Consider the following 15,145-nt stretch of genomic DNA (forward strand, 5'->3'; position numbering starts at 1 on the left):
CATGAAATTCACAATAAAACATTAAAAAAAAAAAAAAGAAATCAAAGGGAGTATTGCAATAGGCAATCAAGAGCAAAGAAAAGTATCAGTTTAAGGACTAAGGTGTGCCTGACTCAAATCATAGTATTTTCAATGGCCTCATATGCACGTGAAAGTTGAATAATGAATAAGAAAGAAATCAATGCATTTGAATTATGGTGTTGGAGAAAATATTATGAACTACCAAAGGAACAAATAAGTCTGTGTTGGGAGAAGTACAACCAGAGGGCTCCTTTGAAGCCAGAACGGCAAAACTTCATTTCTCATACGTTACCATAGAAGAAAAGGGTACCCTGGGACCAGCAAGGGAGAAGAGCGGAGAGCGGGATCCTACCCAGAGAAGCAGTGATGCCAGAGATGGAGGCAGAGACGATGATGTGAAGAGATGGAGCAGCTGGGGACTTTAGACCCAGAGAGGGAGAGGGGTTGTGTGCTGAGGACCCAGGGGACAAGCTTGTGGGGTATATGTACCCTTTGGTTGGTTGATGATGCATGGAGGGGATTGCAACCATGGCAATGAAATGATATGCTATAGGATGAATGTAAAACTGATGTTCTCCCATGTAAACTATCACATAATTCACAATAAAACAGTAAAAAAAAAAAAAAAAAATTTAAAAAAGAAGAAAAGGGTAATGGTTGATGGTTACACAGAAATTCTGCATTACCTTTTCTATTGATCAAAAAAGTCTTCAAAACAGTTTTTTGTAAAACAGCTTGTACTCGACATGCTAGTCATTCCTATGCTGAAAACTGCAACTGTCAGATACAGAATAGCAGTTTAAGTCAATATGCTTACTGTATGTATTACTGGTGTCAAGGTAATTCCAAGCAAGTGAGGCCACTCCAATAGAGCTCCTCATATTACCTAGCCACCTGGCTAGCAGCAGAAGGTAAATAATAGAATACGAGTACTTTGATATGGGAAAGAAGAGAATTTTGGAAAAGGGGAAGCAAAGAAAGATAATGTCATAAATAAGAATCTAAATAAAGACCTGAAAATAAGTTACTTTCAAGAAGAAACTATAAAAAAAATATGTTCATATATAAACCAAAATAATTAGGACAGAACCTACATACCCCAAGGACTGCTTCTAACAGAAAAGACTCAAAAAAACTCACCCCTAATATTTTTAACTACGTTAAAATATGTATTACTGAAAACTCTAGCCTCTGATCAAACCATGAACTGAGACATTTTAACTACCAAAACTTGTCCTGGTTTGGCACTGTGGGTTAATGCACTAGACTGCAAAGTTGTTTGAACCACAAGGTTGGTGGTTCAAGCTCACCAGTCGTTCCTTGGAAACCCTATACAGGGTCGCTATGGGTCAGAACCAATTCAGTGGAATTTTACAACAACAAACAATAAACTAGACCCAAGTACCCCATACAGACACCACTGTCTCTATATGGTGAGGAACTGTTATAACTATACTCTTAAATAAAAAGCCGTTTTAACAGGGAACAGTGAAAACATCATGCTAGACTAAATCCTAAATAGTGGTTATTTGTTTCCCATAGTTTCCATATTCTGTACTTGTGTATTACCTCAGCCTCAGATAGTTCTTTGTCACCATTTGGCTTGGTGTACTTCTCCTGCATGAACGGAATCCAGGAAATTTTACATTTTTTAATGAAGGGGGTCACATCTACAGTGCCCAGAGCATAACCACATATGCCATCTTCATCTTCTAGGACGAAGCAGTAATCCAGGCTGAGAGAAAGCAGACCTCCTACTAACCTGTTCAGATAAAAGAAAAGAAGAGGCCTGAGTGAGAACACAAAATCTCAGACTAAGACCTTAATATCAGAGAACAGAAATGTACACATATTCAGATTTTACTAAAGCTAAAATGGGGTTAAAAATTTCTTTTCCTCACTCATTACCTCCCCTCAATAGCTATGATAGATCTTACTATCAATTATCTACTCCCAAATCCCAAGACGTATCACATACTTGTCTCCAATAAGGTCAGGTTGACTTTGAAACGGTAAACCCACTCCGTCGTCATACATTTCTCTGCAAATCTTGTACACGGAAGCCTGAAAATATAATCTAGTTAAAGTAACACATCAAGAAACAGATATAGCAAAATCTAATAGCAATAGGATTCCTAAGTCTATATGGATCTCTAAAAGGAAATACTGAAATGTCTAGCCTGTTAAGAGATCATCATCTCAGTTTTGTTAATTAAGATTTATTCATTGTCAGATTTGCAAAACCCTTAACAACACAACATAGTTTAGAAAATACTGAGAATTACTTTGCAAGGGATGGCTTTGGTAATAAATGCTAGTTGGTAAAGCCAGCAAACTATGAGACTGAGTCTGGTTTTCTACAAATCAGCAACACTTTGAGATTATTTTATAAACTTATTTTTCTTTAAACAGGCTTGCTTTTTTCTTTAGCTGAATCAATAGTCTGTGGGTACTTCACAACCAAAAATTACATACTACTATTATATTATAGAAAATCAGTTTTCTTAGTAATTCCAGCCCTGAATAGATTTCTTTGTAACTTTTTAGGAGAGGACTTAATTTAGCACAAGGTGTTAAGGAGTCTAAATTCCTGAGGTTCTTTCTCAAAACTGTGTACACATTCCCCCTCCTGTCATCAATTTCTCAATGAACTGTATCTAACTATTGTATGTTAACATGTCACTAAGTGCCACCCAGCCAATTCCATCACATAGCAACTCTGTATAGGGTTTCCGAGGAGCGGCTGGTAGAGTTGAACCGCCAACCTTGCTGCTGTTCAGACTTTGCAGTTCAGTGCTTATCCTGTAGTGCCACACTCACCAGACTCCATGTTAACAGGTAGAACAGAGTAACCATTGAATTCAAAGGAAAGCATAAGTGTGCACCATAACCACACCCAAGTTGGTACATAAACAATTACCTCATCTTTAGGAAAATATGGTCTGATAGTATAAACTTTGGAGGTAGGAGTCAGTGGGGGTGGTTGAAAAAAGAGATCATTTGCCCCATCTATTGGCAGCAAACGCTGTGGGAAGAAAAAGGAGATGCATTAATATTAGGAAGATATTCACTTTTTAAAATGGGTGTGCACTGCAGATTACCAACTTAACATTAACTGGCTACTGCAGGCAGACCTAAAGAAGAGGGGTATACTAATCTTTACTAATAAAAATACCTCTTTGCTGGGGGGAGTGCTTCTGAATAGAAATTACCCAAATTGAGTTACATAGCTTTAGTGGCATATTATCGGGAATTTATATTTATAGTAAAAAAAAATAAACTAAAACAAACAAAACCAAAACAACGGAACAAACAAAATCTATTCCAATAATGAAAAGTCTTTTTTAAAACCAATCTTATATAGACCATCTCTCAACTAAAAGATGGCAGAACAGAATGTCAGGAGGAGAGGTTTGGTCTGAAGAGGGTTATCTGTCCAGGAGACGCTTTATCCCCAAAGCAATGCGCTTCAGTTTGCTGTGCGCAGCAGAGCACCTGTTGGGGGGAGAAAAGTAGAGCACCTGAAAAGTCCATGAACAAATCCCAACACCAAAGAAGCTTCATGTTTTGCTGAAATTGTTAATGTGGACTGTTTTCTTTCAAGTATACGCTATTACTTATGAAATAACTGAAAAAGCATCCAAAGCCTTTTCACCATTGACTTGTATGATTGATTGATTGATTACTCATCTATTTTGCTCATGGAATTTCCAATGGCAGACAAGCATGCGCGCATTGTGCATTGCGGGCGCAGATTAAAATGCTGTGCGACCTGCAAAGAAACAATGTGAAGTATATACCTAGAGCCGCTGCGCTTCGCGGGCGCGGGGGAATTGGCAGCATCTCCTTCAGAAATTACTGTGAAAGAGGAGGAAAATTTGATTTAAAAATTCAGCTATGTAACTAAATTGAATTTGGGACCAGAAAGCCTTCGGCAGACCAATCCTTCCAGCCATCTGATGCGCAAAATAAGGTTTCTCATAAAACAAAGAAAACGTCAATTCAGTTGTGAATTCATATTGATACCTGGAACTCTCCTGCTAGACCACCTCTAAAGGCCCAGGGTTCTTGGTCTCCAATTAAGAACTGTGCTGAAGAATGACTACGACACCCTGTTGAGATCAGATCCAAGCGGAGAATGTTACGAGAAAGGGGATTTCCTGGGGTCTCAAACGTCCAACAAACTAACAAACACTTTGTGGAAATAGCTCTCTAACAATAATAATCCAGGGTTTCAGGGTAAGGCTGTGATAATAATTTTCTTTCTTTTTTTTTTTTAAAGTAATGGAATTCCAATACCAGCATTCCTTCCTTTGGTTAATGAATAATCACATTTATCAATTCTACTGACACATATAGGAAGGAAGTCATAAATAAGTATAAATAAAACTTTTATAAAGAGTCCCTGGATACAGATATAAAAATTAAGCCAGCTGTTTGCTCTGTAATGAAATTACAGTAACTATAAACTGAAATAAATGACAAAATGAGATAAATTTTATTATCACAGCCCATGAAGGAATTAAACCTGTCTGAAGTCACATTTTACATTTGAGGAAGGGTACAGGAAAGGGAAAAAAAATGGGGAAAGGGTTAATCTTGTCAGAAAACTAAGGTCAGAATTATTTAAAAAATTGTTTGATAACTGAACTACTACGTATACAATGAAAACTTTTTTTCTTCTGATGAGGACAATCCAAATTCAGAATTAGGGTAGTTATAATATCATAGTCTGTCAGATGTCTGAGAGCTAAGTAGAGTCACTGATGTTCCTTTTAACATTCTTCTGTTAAAAGTATGACAGCAAGCACCTGGCTCCTCTGTTCAACCATTATCATCTTTGCAATGCACTGAACACATGTATGGAGTGGCACATTCTGAGGCCCAGAAGTCAGCAGTAACGTCACTGCTTCACCAACTTCGTGGGCAGTAAGTATAGCTACCAATAAGAGATCATTACAGGCCAGTGTTTGGAGACCAAAATCACCTGCCTAGTCTTCTGACAAGATAAAGCAGCGCAAAATACTTCTTTTCCATTTGAAGACAGCATTCTACCTCCTGTTCAAGTTAACAGTCTCATCAGTACAAGATGTAGTGTGCTAGTCAGACAGTCCCAAAGCAACCAATTTGCAATGATAATTAAGACCCATTGAGAATTTATATCTTTTTTTGTCATTTTTTAGGGGTAGGGGTATTTTAAAAAAAAAAAAAAAAAACATGTAATGTAGTATTTGTAAAATAAATGTGAGGGTCAAATTTAGATAAGGATGAGAACCTGCCCCATTCCATAACTCAGTGTAATTTACACTGGGGTGGTGGTAGTGGGGAGAGGGGAAACTATACCTCTCAGACTTTAAGATCAGCCAATTTCCCCTACCCCTACTTTGAGACAACAATATAACTAGCACTTTCAACTATTACAATAAAAGGCTGCATGTACGAAGAGCTGTGTAAATGAAAACATGGTTAATGCCTCAATCGCTGCGCAAACGTGACTTCAGTTCATGCCTACTGCCCTTAAATCTACCTGAGCTACCTCACAGAACCTTTCAACTTAAACTAATTAATCATGACGCGCTGTGAACATCTGCCGCTGTCCATCCAATAGTAGTAGACACTTGTGCTGAGGATTCTCCCATCTGTACACAATGGGGAAGAAGATAATAGAAGTCGTTAGTAATCAAAAGTACTGCATAGCCACATTCTTTAAAGAACTGAATGCCAACTGGATTGGAGAGAGGAGGGAAAACGAGTTCTAATCAGTGATCCCCTGAAATTACTACAGAACCATGAAGATTTCTCTCTCTGCCATGAGTTTTTTTATAAAGGTAGGCAGAGACACCAAGAGGATTACTTAAAACTTCTAAGATGCTTTGACCCTGAGATTGTGTAACAGTTATTTGTACAATTTTGGAAAGCTACTCCTTAATTGCATAAAACAGCAGTAAAAGTCTGAAAGGAAACAGAAGCAGTAAGCATGGTGTATAATCAAAAATTTTAAGTGATATACTTTATTAAGGGGCACTGGTGGCACAGTGGTTGAAGTTCCTGCCTGCCTGTTAACCAAAAGGTCAGTGTTTCAAACCCACCAGCCCCACTCCACAGGAAGAAGATGTGGCAGCCAGCTTCCATAAATGTGACAGCCTTGGAAACACTAAGGGGCAATTCTACTCTTGTCCTATAGGGTCACTGTGAGTTGGAATTGACTCGACAGTAGTGGGTATACTTTATTAAGCTCAATGACCCAATTTCAGGTTCAAAATGCATAAGGGGACTTCGAAATATGAGATTTAGCACTAGACTGCTAACTTCAAGATCGGCCGTTCAAACCCACCAGCCTATCCTTGGAAACACTATGGAAGGTTGCTATGAGTCAGAACAGGCTTAACAGCACTAACAACAACAAAGGATTTATAAGCCTATGTCCAAAAGCCTTTCTAGGAATGTCCCTGGGTGCAAAAACACTGGAAGGCTGGTGATTTGAAAGCCTAGCAAATTACTTTCTGAAAATTCTGGAGCGTAGGTCTACTCTGCACACATGGATGCGGTTGCCATGGGTCAGAATTGACACAATGGCTGCTGGTTTGGGTTTGGTTTGGCCAATACTGAAGGCAAATGCCTTCATCTGACAACCAATATAAAAGTTTCTCATGAGTTTAAGGGCAGCCAGCTGCCACTGACAAAGAATCAAAATCCTCTTTTCTAACTTGTGTGCTTTATCAGCAATCCAAAAAAAGTGCTGGATTTTTAAATTAACAATCAAAGACTGCTTTTCAATGGGCTAATACATCAGAACTGCAAAGCAGATTTGAACTGCAAGGTCAGTGGTTCAAGCTCACCAGCTGCTTCTTGGAAGCCCTATACAGGGTTGCAATGGGTCGGAATCGACTCAACAGCACTTAACAACAACATTCACTGGAAAACTGTTACTTTTTAATTTTTTAAGAGCCAAAAGACGTGAAAGGCAGTAAGTGAGACATCTCATTATTACCATGCTTCATCTAAGCTCAGAATATTTCAGGTATCTTTCACAACTAAGACCACATAACCCATCATATAGTATTTGTAACTACTATGAAAACTATGACAGTATCAGTCAGCCTTGCTGCCTGCTGTATGTTATATGTAAGTCCATTACATATTCCTTATAGCTGGATTGAAAACCTGGAAATGAAATGAAGTCCCTGGAGAAACTTGGCCATGCTGGTGCTTTTTACCAAGTTTGAGAATTTTCAAATACCACTTTAATAAGTCCATTTAATGAGGCAGAATGTTTTTACGGAATCGCAATTTCCATCCCCTGCTAAATCAATTACTTGGTAGAGGAATAACGAAAAAAGCCATGTGAAATAGCACCAGAATAGCCTTCCACTAAAGCTCGCATGCGCACAGGGCTGGGAGGATGACATCCTCTTGCCAGGCCCCTTAGGTCATTTCAACAATGGTTCTGTTAAACACAGCATTAATGTTATCAAGACACAGCAAGCAGCAGAGAGCTTACAGAGTCATATTTCATAGAGTCTTATCTCCAAATCAGATAAAAGTGGTATACAGGATTCCATCCAGGGAGCATTCAGTCAGAGCAAGTTAAAGTCAGTACTTTCTAAGACATTTTCAATTATGTTGAATTAGCCCAAGGGAGAAAAATTAATCTCAATTTTTAAATGAAAAAATTAAGCTCAATAAAATTACTGAGACTTGCACCTTAAGTCTGTAATAATGCCTATCTTTGAAGGAAACCTTGGCAAAGAATTTAAGAGTTAGAAATACACCAATTTCCTAAAATGTTTTTCTCCCTATGGGATAATGGCTTTTTTTTTTTCTTTTTTTATTAAGAGACAAAATATTTGAAGAGAGACTTTTCCTGGTGCACCTACCTAACCACTGTACAAAAGATTTCACCATAGACATTATACTCTTGATATCCCAAACATAGGAGTACATGTCATAAAGGATTGTCCTGTTGGCACAATTGGAGAGTCGTGTGAACATTCCCATCACTAGTCCGCACATCTCTTCAAACTTGGCTGCTCGTGATCGCCATTCTTCAATCTATTGAGGAGCAACAAAAAGATTCAAAAGCTTCAAGTTTAACAAAATAATCTATACTCAATGCTATAAACTGTTATCAGGCACCTGCAATTTACCCTAAACATTGATGAATCAATGGCTTAAACTCTACATAATGAAAACAACTGTCTCCTCAAACTGACAAATATTACTAAAATAACCAACTCTGACTTTCCTTCCTTCCAAGAAACTCAAAGGTCAAATGATGAAACTTAACATACCAGATGCAGCAAAGACAACTACTTTATAGAACATCCTCTAAAATGTGGTCTTTTTTTTAAATCATCTACAAGTATGTCACTTAAGGTCTCGTTATCAGCTTGGGAATCATCCCAGCTGGAAAAGCAGATATAAGCATTCTCACATTTTAAAAAATATTTTATTGTGAATTTAACGACAGTTTACATGAAAGAACATTGGTTTTACACTCATCCTATCATAATTCCTCTTGTTGCAATGATTACAACCCCCCTTTATGCATCATCATTCAACAGTATTTGCTTCTATTCCATTGTTGTTGTTTTTTCTGGATGTACACAAAAACATTCCGGAATATATAATCATTTAAAGGGCACATTCTGCAAGCCTCTTGGCTGCCAGCAAACAGCCTTTCTCTTTCCATGAGTCTAGAGTCTTTATTTCTGCTATCACTGCTTCTCTGGATAGGGCCCCTCATTCCGCTTGTGCTCTTCTCCCTGGATGGTCCTACGGTCCTCTGTTCCTGGACTATAAGATTAACTGCTCCCCCACTTATGTTACAAAATTTATACCTTCACGAGCATACTTACTTTTTCAGAGTCTTTTCCTTTGCAATTGACACTAACAACACTGCTATTTGCTCGAAGCCATTGGAACTCGCGTAACATCTGTGCTCCTTTGGGTCCATGCTCATAAGGAAGGTAGAACAGATCAGCAAGTAACTGCAAATCCTCCAGAGTCACTGGTTCTGCAGTGTACAAAGGCTTTTCATTTGGACCTGGAACAAACTGTTCCTTGTTTGTCTGTTCATCAGTTTGCATAGGGGCAACATCACTAATGCAATCTTCCTGCATGGACATCTCGGGGGATTTTGATTCAACTATGCTCTCTTTATCAGTATCCATTGGTTTCAACTCCTCTGCCATTTTAGCTTCAACAATTTCTGTTAGTATTTGATTGTCATTCTTGTGGTCTGTTTCTTCTTGTTTTTCTACTACCATGTCCATGGGTTCCTCATCTGGCTGTTTCTTTTCTTCTTCCTTGGTCAGAGCTGCAGTCTCCGCACTCAAGGCTGCTCCTTGGCTCATAATGGGCTCCTGGTAAACTGTTGTAACAACAGTTGTAGCATTTAAAGAGGGTGCTGCAACCAGTGGCGCCCCATCAACTACACTTGCTTTAGCTCCACTGTGTGCAACTTGTCTACCTACCAAAAAAAAAAAAACAAACAAACAAACAAAAAAAACTTACCAGAAAGATAACCAGGAATTAACAACAGAATAAACTAGACTTAGAGAAATGGTTATAATTATTCAAAATTTCATCTCATTTCACTTTGTGTGGCACATGGTATTCTTTACTTTGTGACTCAACTATGTGACCCAAACCCAAACCCCTTAACAAAGCACAGCCAAACTCACTGCTATACTGATGAGGTACGCCAAACTCCTGCAACCATTCTGTTAAAGCTAGTTTTAGAGCCATCTGTGGACTATAGAGTACATCGGTTTCAATATCTTCATCACTGCCTTCATTTTCTAACTTTATCTGGATTGATACAGTACTGTCTTCACTGTCAGCTACAAAGAAAAGCATAAAAAGAGTTTTGATTACAAATGCTTCCTGGCAAGTGAGAATAAAATAATGTAAAACACTAGTTACAGTAGAAGGCACCTAAACACACTGCTGAATACATGAAAATTAACATGCAAGCCACTGTGCTTTACATAAAGATAACATTTCCTAAGGAGCTCTGGTAGTGTAGTGGTTACGAATCGGGCTGCGAACCTTAAGGTCAGTGGTTCGAAATTACCAGCGGCTCCGCAGGAGAAAGATGAGGCTTTCTACTCCCGTAAAGATTTACATCCTCGGAAACCCTGTACAGGGTCGCTATGGGTCGGAACCGACTCGACGGCACTTAACAACAACAACAAGGAGCTCTGGTAGTAGAGTGGTTGCAAGTCGAGCTGCTAACCTCAAGGTCAACAACTGAAAACTACCAGCTGTTCTGCAGGAGAAAGATGAGGCTTTCAGCTCCTGTAAAGAGTTACAGCCTTGGAAACCTTATACAGGGTTCCTGTGAGTCAGAAATGACTCTACGGCGCACATAACCATCACTACTACCACTTTTAAAGGGGCTTCATGAGGAAACAAATATGAAAATAATGAGTATGAATTACATATGCCTAGGGGGAAGGGGGGGGAATTAAGAAAAATGTTAATCATTTTTTAAATGGTAGTGACAAAGGTAAGGAGCTCTGGTAGCGTAGTGGTTACGAATCGGGCTGCGAACCTTAAGGTCAGCGGAAGATGAGGCTTTCTACTCCTGTAAAGATTTACACCCTCGGAAACCCTGTTACAGGGTCGCTATGGGTCGGAACCGACTCGACGGCACTTAACAACAACAACAACAACAGTGACAAAGGTGACACAACACGAATGTGTTGAACTGGCAAATGCTTTGCTACACATATTTATTTACCACAAAAAAATTACTAAATTTTTATTAAGTCAGCATTCCCTTCCTTAGAACTACTAAATTAGGCATTTTCCATAAATTTGCAAGCCAATATCTACAATGAAAATATGTGCCATAAATTTAAGTGGAATCTAAATGACATGCAAAGTAACTTCACAAGAAGAGCTAATCATCCAAAATATTCCATTTAATAAAATCACTTGGAAACCCAAGTGAAATCAGGAAGACTTCATAGACTGAGTTCTCTATTAAAAACGAAAAACTAAAACCAAGAAATTAAGTGACTTAGGTAAGGCCATTCAGAATTTCTTCTATTCAGCTTTCTTCTAATATGTTGTTATTAAATGCCATCGAGTTGGTTCCAACCCATAGCGACCCTATATAGGGCTTCCAAGGAGCAGCTGGTGAGCTTGAACCGCTGACTTTGCAGTCCAATGCATTAACCCACAGAGCCACACCTGTTGTTAAGTGACACTGAGTCTGTGCTGACTCATAGCAACCCTGCATAAGTATATGTTGTTGTTAAGTTTTGTCAAGTTGGTTCCTATTTGTAACAACCGTGTACAGGATTTCTAAGGTGCAGCTGGTGGGTTTGAACTGCTGACCTAGTAATATGTAGCCCAGTGCTGATCCTACGGCACCAACCACACTGGTGGTAGTGGCTATGTGCTGTGGAGTCGGTTCTGACTCATATCACCCTGTACAGGGTTTCCAAGGCTGTAAATCTTTACAGGAGCAGAAAGTGTCATCTTTCTCCCACGAACAGCTGGTAGTTTCAAACTGCTGACCGTGAGGTTAGCAGCCCAATTCGTAACCACTATGGTACCAGAGCTCCTTACAGCACCACACTAGGAGTCCCTGTAAAGATTTACAACCTCAGAAACCCTGTATAAGGTCCACTATGAGTTGGAACCTACTTAGTGGGACAAAACCACCGCCACCACCATATATATATACACACACACAAACATGTATTGTTGTTAAGGGCCATCAAGTCGGTTCTGATCCATAGCGACCTTGTATAGGGTTTTCCAAGGAGCAGCTGATAAGCCTGAACCAACGACCTTGCAGCTCAAATGGTTTTGCAGTCTGGCGCTTTAACCCACAGCGCTACACCAGGACTCCTATACATGTATACACACACATATATACTTTATTAACAGGACTAAACAATATACCTTAATAAAGTCTCAAACTGTGATGACAAAAGAATACATACTTGCCAATGGCTCTAGTTCACCCCGATTCTCCTCGCAAGGGTAAGCAGAGTCTACTTACTCATTACTACATCTTTTCTCACTCCATTCATATTTGATTTATACCAGGTAGCAAGGGTGTGGATAGCAACATAATTGGCTTCAAATTCACAATTTGGATTTGTCAGGACTCCTTTTAACCGTGGGATGAGTTCTGTGGATCTTCCTTTGTATGGGCCCAAAAATAATCTCTTCTGGTCATAATCATTAGCATGAATGTTATCCCAGATTACTGGAGCTCTCTTAATAATTTTAGAGACCTCTTCAATAGATTCTACTGGAATTTCTTTAGAAACAACTTTGGGACCTAGAAATAATGACCATGACTTGTTAAAAGAACCTCAAACACGGGTCTTTAAAATATAACTCCATATACAACCTTTTAAAATTCTATCGTATTTTCCATGTTATACACTTCACAATGATTTTTTCTTTTTAAACTAACACAATAACAAATATCTTTCTAATCAAAGGTTTTATTTACTTCTCCTAATCTTTCCTTAGAAAATTTCTAGAACAAAATCAGATTCTAGAAACGGAATCAGTAGTAAAAAAAGGATTTAAGGCTAGTCCAAGCCTAAATTCTTATTATACTAAAAGAAACTATTTTTCACAAACACTTGATGTCCATTATAATACAGTAAATCTTCAATTATACAACCCCCAATCAGCCTAAACTCTGGGAGGGTGTATGTTTTTTATTCTTAGAAGAATGAAAGCTAAATAACTAATTAACTACTAGCTGTCAGCAAATCAGTTTTCATTCTATAAAATACAAAGTGTGTTATAACTGGGATCAATATCCTTTAGTCCACTTCTATATAGAGTCTATATTACTTATTCAGATACTAATATTTAGATTTAAAGCACAATCTTCAAAGACTGTACTGTACTAAGTAAACAATGTATACTTTTTAAAAGGGTTTCTTAGGAATGAAGACTAAGTTTCTTGGTTAAGGCTTAATTTTTAAAAATTTCAGCTAACGTAAGTAACTACTTTCTCTAGGATCTGGTTAATCGAAGTTTTACTATATAAATCTTAAAGTTCAAAGCTTACCTGTCCAAAGTACCTCAATCCCAGGGAGCAACTTTTCACCCACAGTCCTTAAATAAGGAGACTGGGAGACATTTGGATAACAGAAAGTACCACAATATTCTGAATGTAGGGGGGAAAGTAAAATAGGAGAGAAATCACCATGGGGTTTTTTACAAGAAGAAAATGTCTATCAATTTAAAATTTTATCCATCCAAATGATAAAAGTCTCCCATATCATGCCCAAAAGAAAGTAAACTCAAATATACTTTCATTTAAGAATGAACTTCCAAAAGAAGTATAACAGTACAGATCTTCATTTCATACAGTCACTAGAAATACAAGTTCTTTACAGAAAATATGTAGCATTTTCAACATAATTTTGAATTGTCTACATTTCTCAGCTACAATCTCAGAAGCCAAAGAGAATGAAATGGCAATATCACAATTTACCCAATACAAATAATGGACTGTTAATTACAAGGCCAGCAGTTCAAATCCATCAGCAGTGCTAAGAATCCCTAGACAGGGCCACTGTGAGTTGGAACCAACTCGACGGCCCACAACAACATCTCTAATACAAGATTATGCCTAGTGCTGTTAGCAATTCACTGTAACTTGAATTGTAACCTGGACCAAATTAACCAATAATAGCTTTACTAAACATTATATGTGAGTATTAAGGAGCTCTGGTAGCGTAGTGGTTACGAATCGGGCTGCGAACCGTAAGGTCAGCAGTTCGAAACTACCAGCGGTTCCGCGGGAGAAAGATGAGGCGTTCTGCTCCCGTAAAGATTAACAGCCTCGGAAACCCTGTGCAGGGTCCCTATGAGTCGGAACCGACTCCACGGCACATAACAACAACAACAGCAATATGTGAGTATTAATATGAGTCCTGGCATGGCACTGGAGGATAAGCATTGGACTGCAAGGTCGGCAGTTCAAATGTACCAGTCACGACGCTGAAATCCTATAAAGGGTCATTATGAGTCAGAACCAATTTGATGACACTATTAAACTACTCAAATAAGGTTCCATGGCTAACTAAACTCTAATTAGGACAGATATATAGAAATGAAGTTAAATAATTCAGTCCAAAATTTCTTAGAACTAATGTACATTTCTCTTCCGGAACAAAAGTGAGATCTGGGAGAAAACTTAAAAGATTAATTTTGAGGAGTTACTAAATTAAGAGACTTTTAAAAACATTTTAAACGGAAAGAATCAGGAGAAGGGAAAAATAAAGGTGGAGAAAAAAATTATGTTTTGTTCTGTTGTACATCAGAACTGACTCAACAATACCTAATGATAATATGCTGACTACTGGAAATAAGAAACCAGATGGGAGTAAAAGTAAAAAAAAAAAAACAGCGAAATGCATGAGCAGAGAAAGGGAACAAGGAGAAGAAAATGAGAAGTAAAACAAGTAAAATCCCCCCCCCCCCGCAATTTTCATTTCAATAATTCTATCCTTTTAATACAGAATGGATAATATTCATATACTTGTATACCTCAGTAATACTGCAAGTTCAGTTCAAGATCACTGCAGTAAAATGAACATTGCACTGAAATGAGTTACATCAATTTTTTTGTTTCCCTGTGCATGTAAAAGTTATGTTTACATTATGCTGTATGCAATAGCAGTAGAAAACTTAGAGAATTATCAAAATGTGACACGTAGACACAAGAGGAGCACATGCTGTTGGAAGAATGGTGCCTATAAGACTTGTTTCAACATTGGGTTGCCACAAACCTTCCATTTATTTTCTGTTTTTTTTAAAAAGGCAGTAAAGCAGTATCTGCATAGCACGACACAATGAGGTATACCTATAGTTCCACTACTTAAATACGAAATCTTTTATCTTTGGCCTATACCAACCAGTAAACCCATTAACATCAAGTCAGTTCCAACTCATGGTGATCATGTGTGTGTCATAGTAGAACTATGCTCCATAGGGTTTTCAATGGCCGGTTGTTCAAAAGTAGGTCGCCAGGCCTTTCTTCCAAGTTGCCTCTGGATTTGAACCATCAACCTTTCGTTTACTTATCAGCCAAGCATGTTAACCATTTGCACAACCCAGGGAACTCCTT

The 15,145-nt window shown here is 38.2% G+C and overlaps 1 protein-coding gene across 2 annotated transcripts in view; it reads right to left on the reverse strand.

The window, feature by feature from the left end:
• The window catches only part of MGEA5 (meningioma expressed antigen 5 (hyaluronidase)), a 31,110-nt gene that overhangs the window by 5,479 nt on the left and 10,486 nt on the right, over positions 1-15,145 (reverse strand). The window contains exons 6-14 of one of the 2 annotated variants that reach the window (XM_006831269.1): positions 13,079-13,177; positions 12,044-12,328; positions 9,708-9,866; positions 8,880-9,493; positions 7,899-8,073; positions 4,048-4,133; positions 2,942-3,046; positions 2,000-2,085; positions 1,591-1,783 (exon numbers count right to left, since the gene is read on the reverse strand). In XM_006831269.1, coding sequence (XP_006831332.1) covers positions 1,591-1,783; positions 2,000-2,085; positions 2,942-3,046; positions 4,048-4,133; positions 7,899-8,073; positions 8,880-9,493; positions 9,708-9,866; positions 12,044-12,328; positions 13,079-13,177 — 1,802 coding nt within the window. The remainder of the gene's footprint in view (positions 1-1,590; positions 1,784-1,999; positions 2,086-2,941; positions 3,047-4,047; positions 4,134-7,898; positions 8,074-8,879; positions 9,494-9,707; positions 9,867-12,043; positions 12,329-13,078; positions 13,178-15,145) is intronic. The other variant, XM_006831270.1, reaches the window with a different exon arrangement.

This window comes from Chrysochloris asiatica, unplaced genomic scaffold (genome assembly GCF_000296735.1).
Source record: "Chrysochloris asiatica unplaced genomic scaffold, ChrAsi1.0 scaffold00003, whole genome shotgun sequence".
NCBI classification, from domain to species: Eukaryota; Metazoa; Chordata; class Mammalia; order Afrosoricida; family Chrysochloridae; genus Chrysochloris; species Chrysochloris asiatica.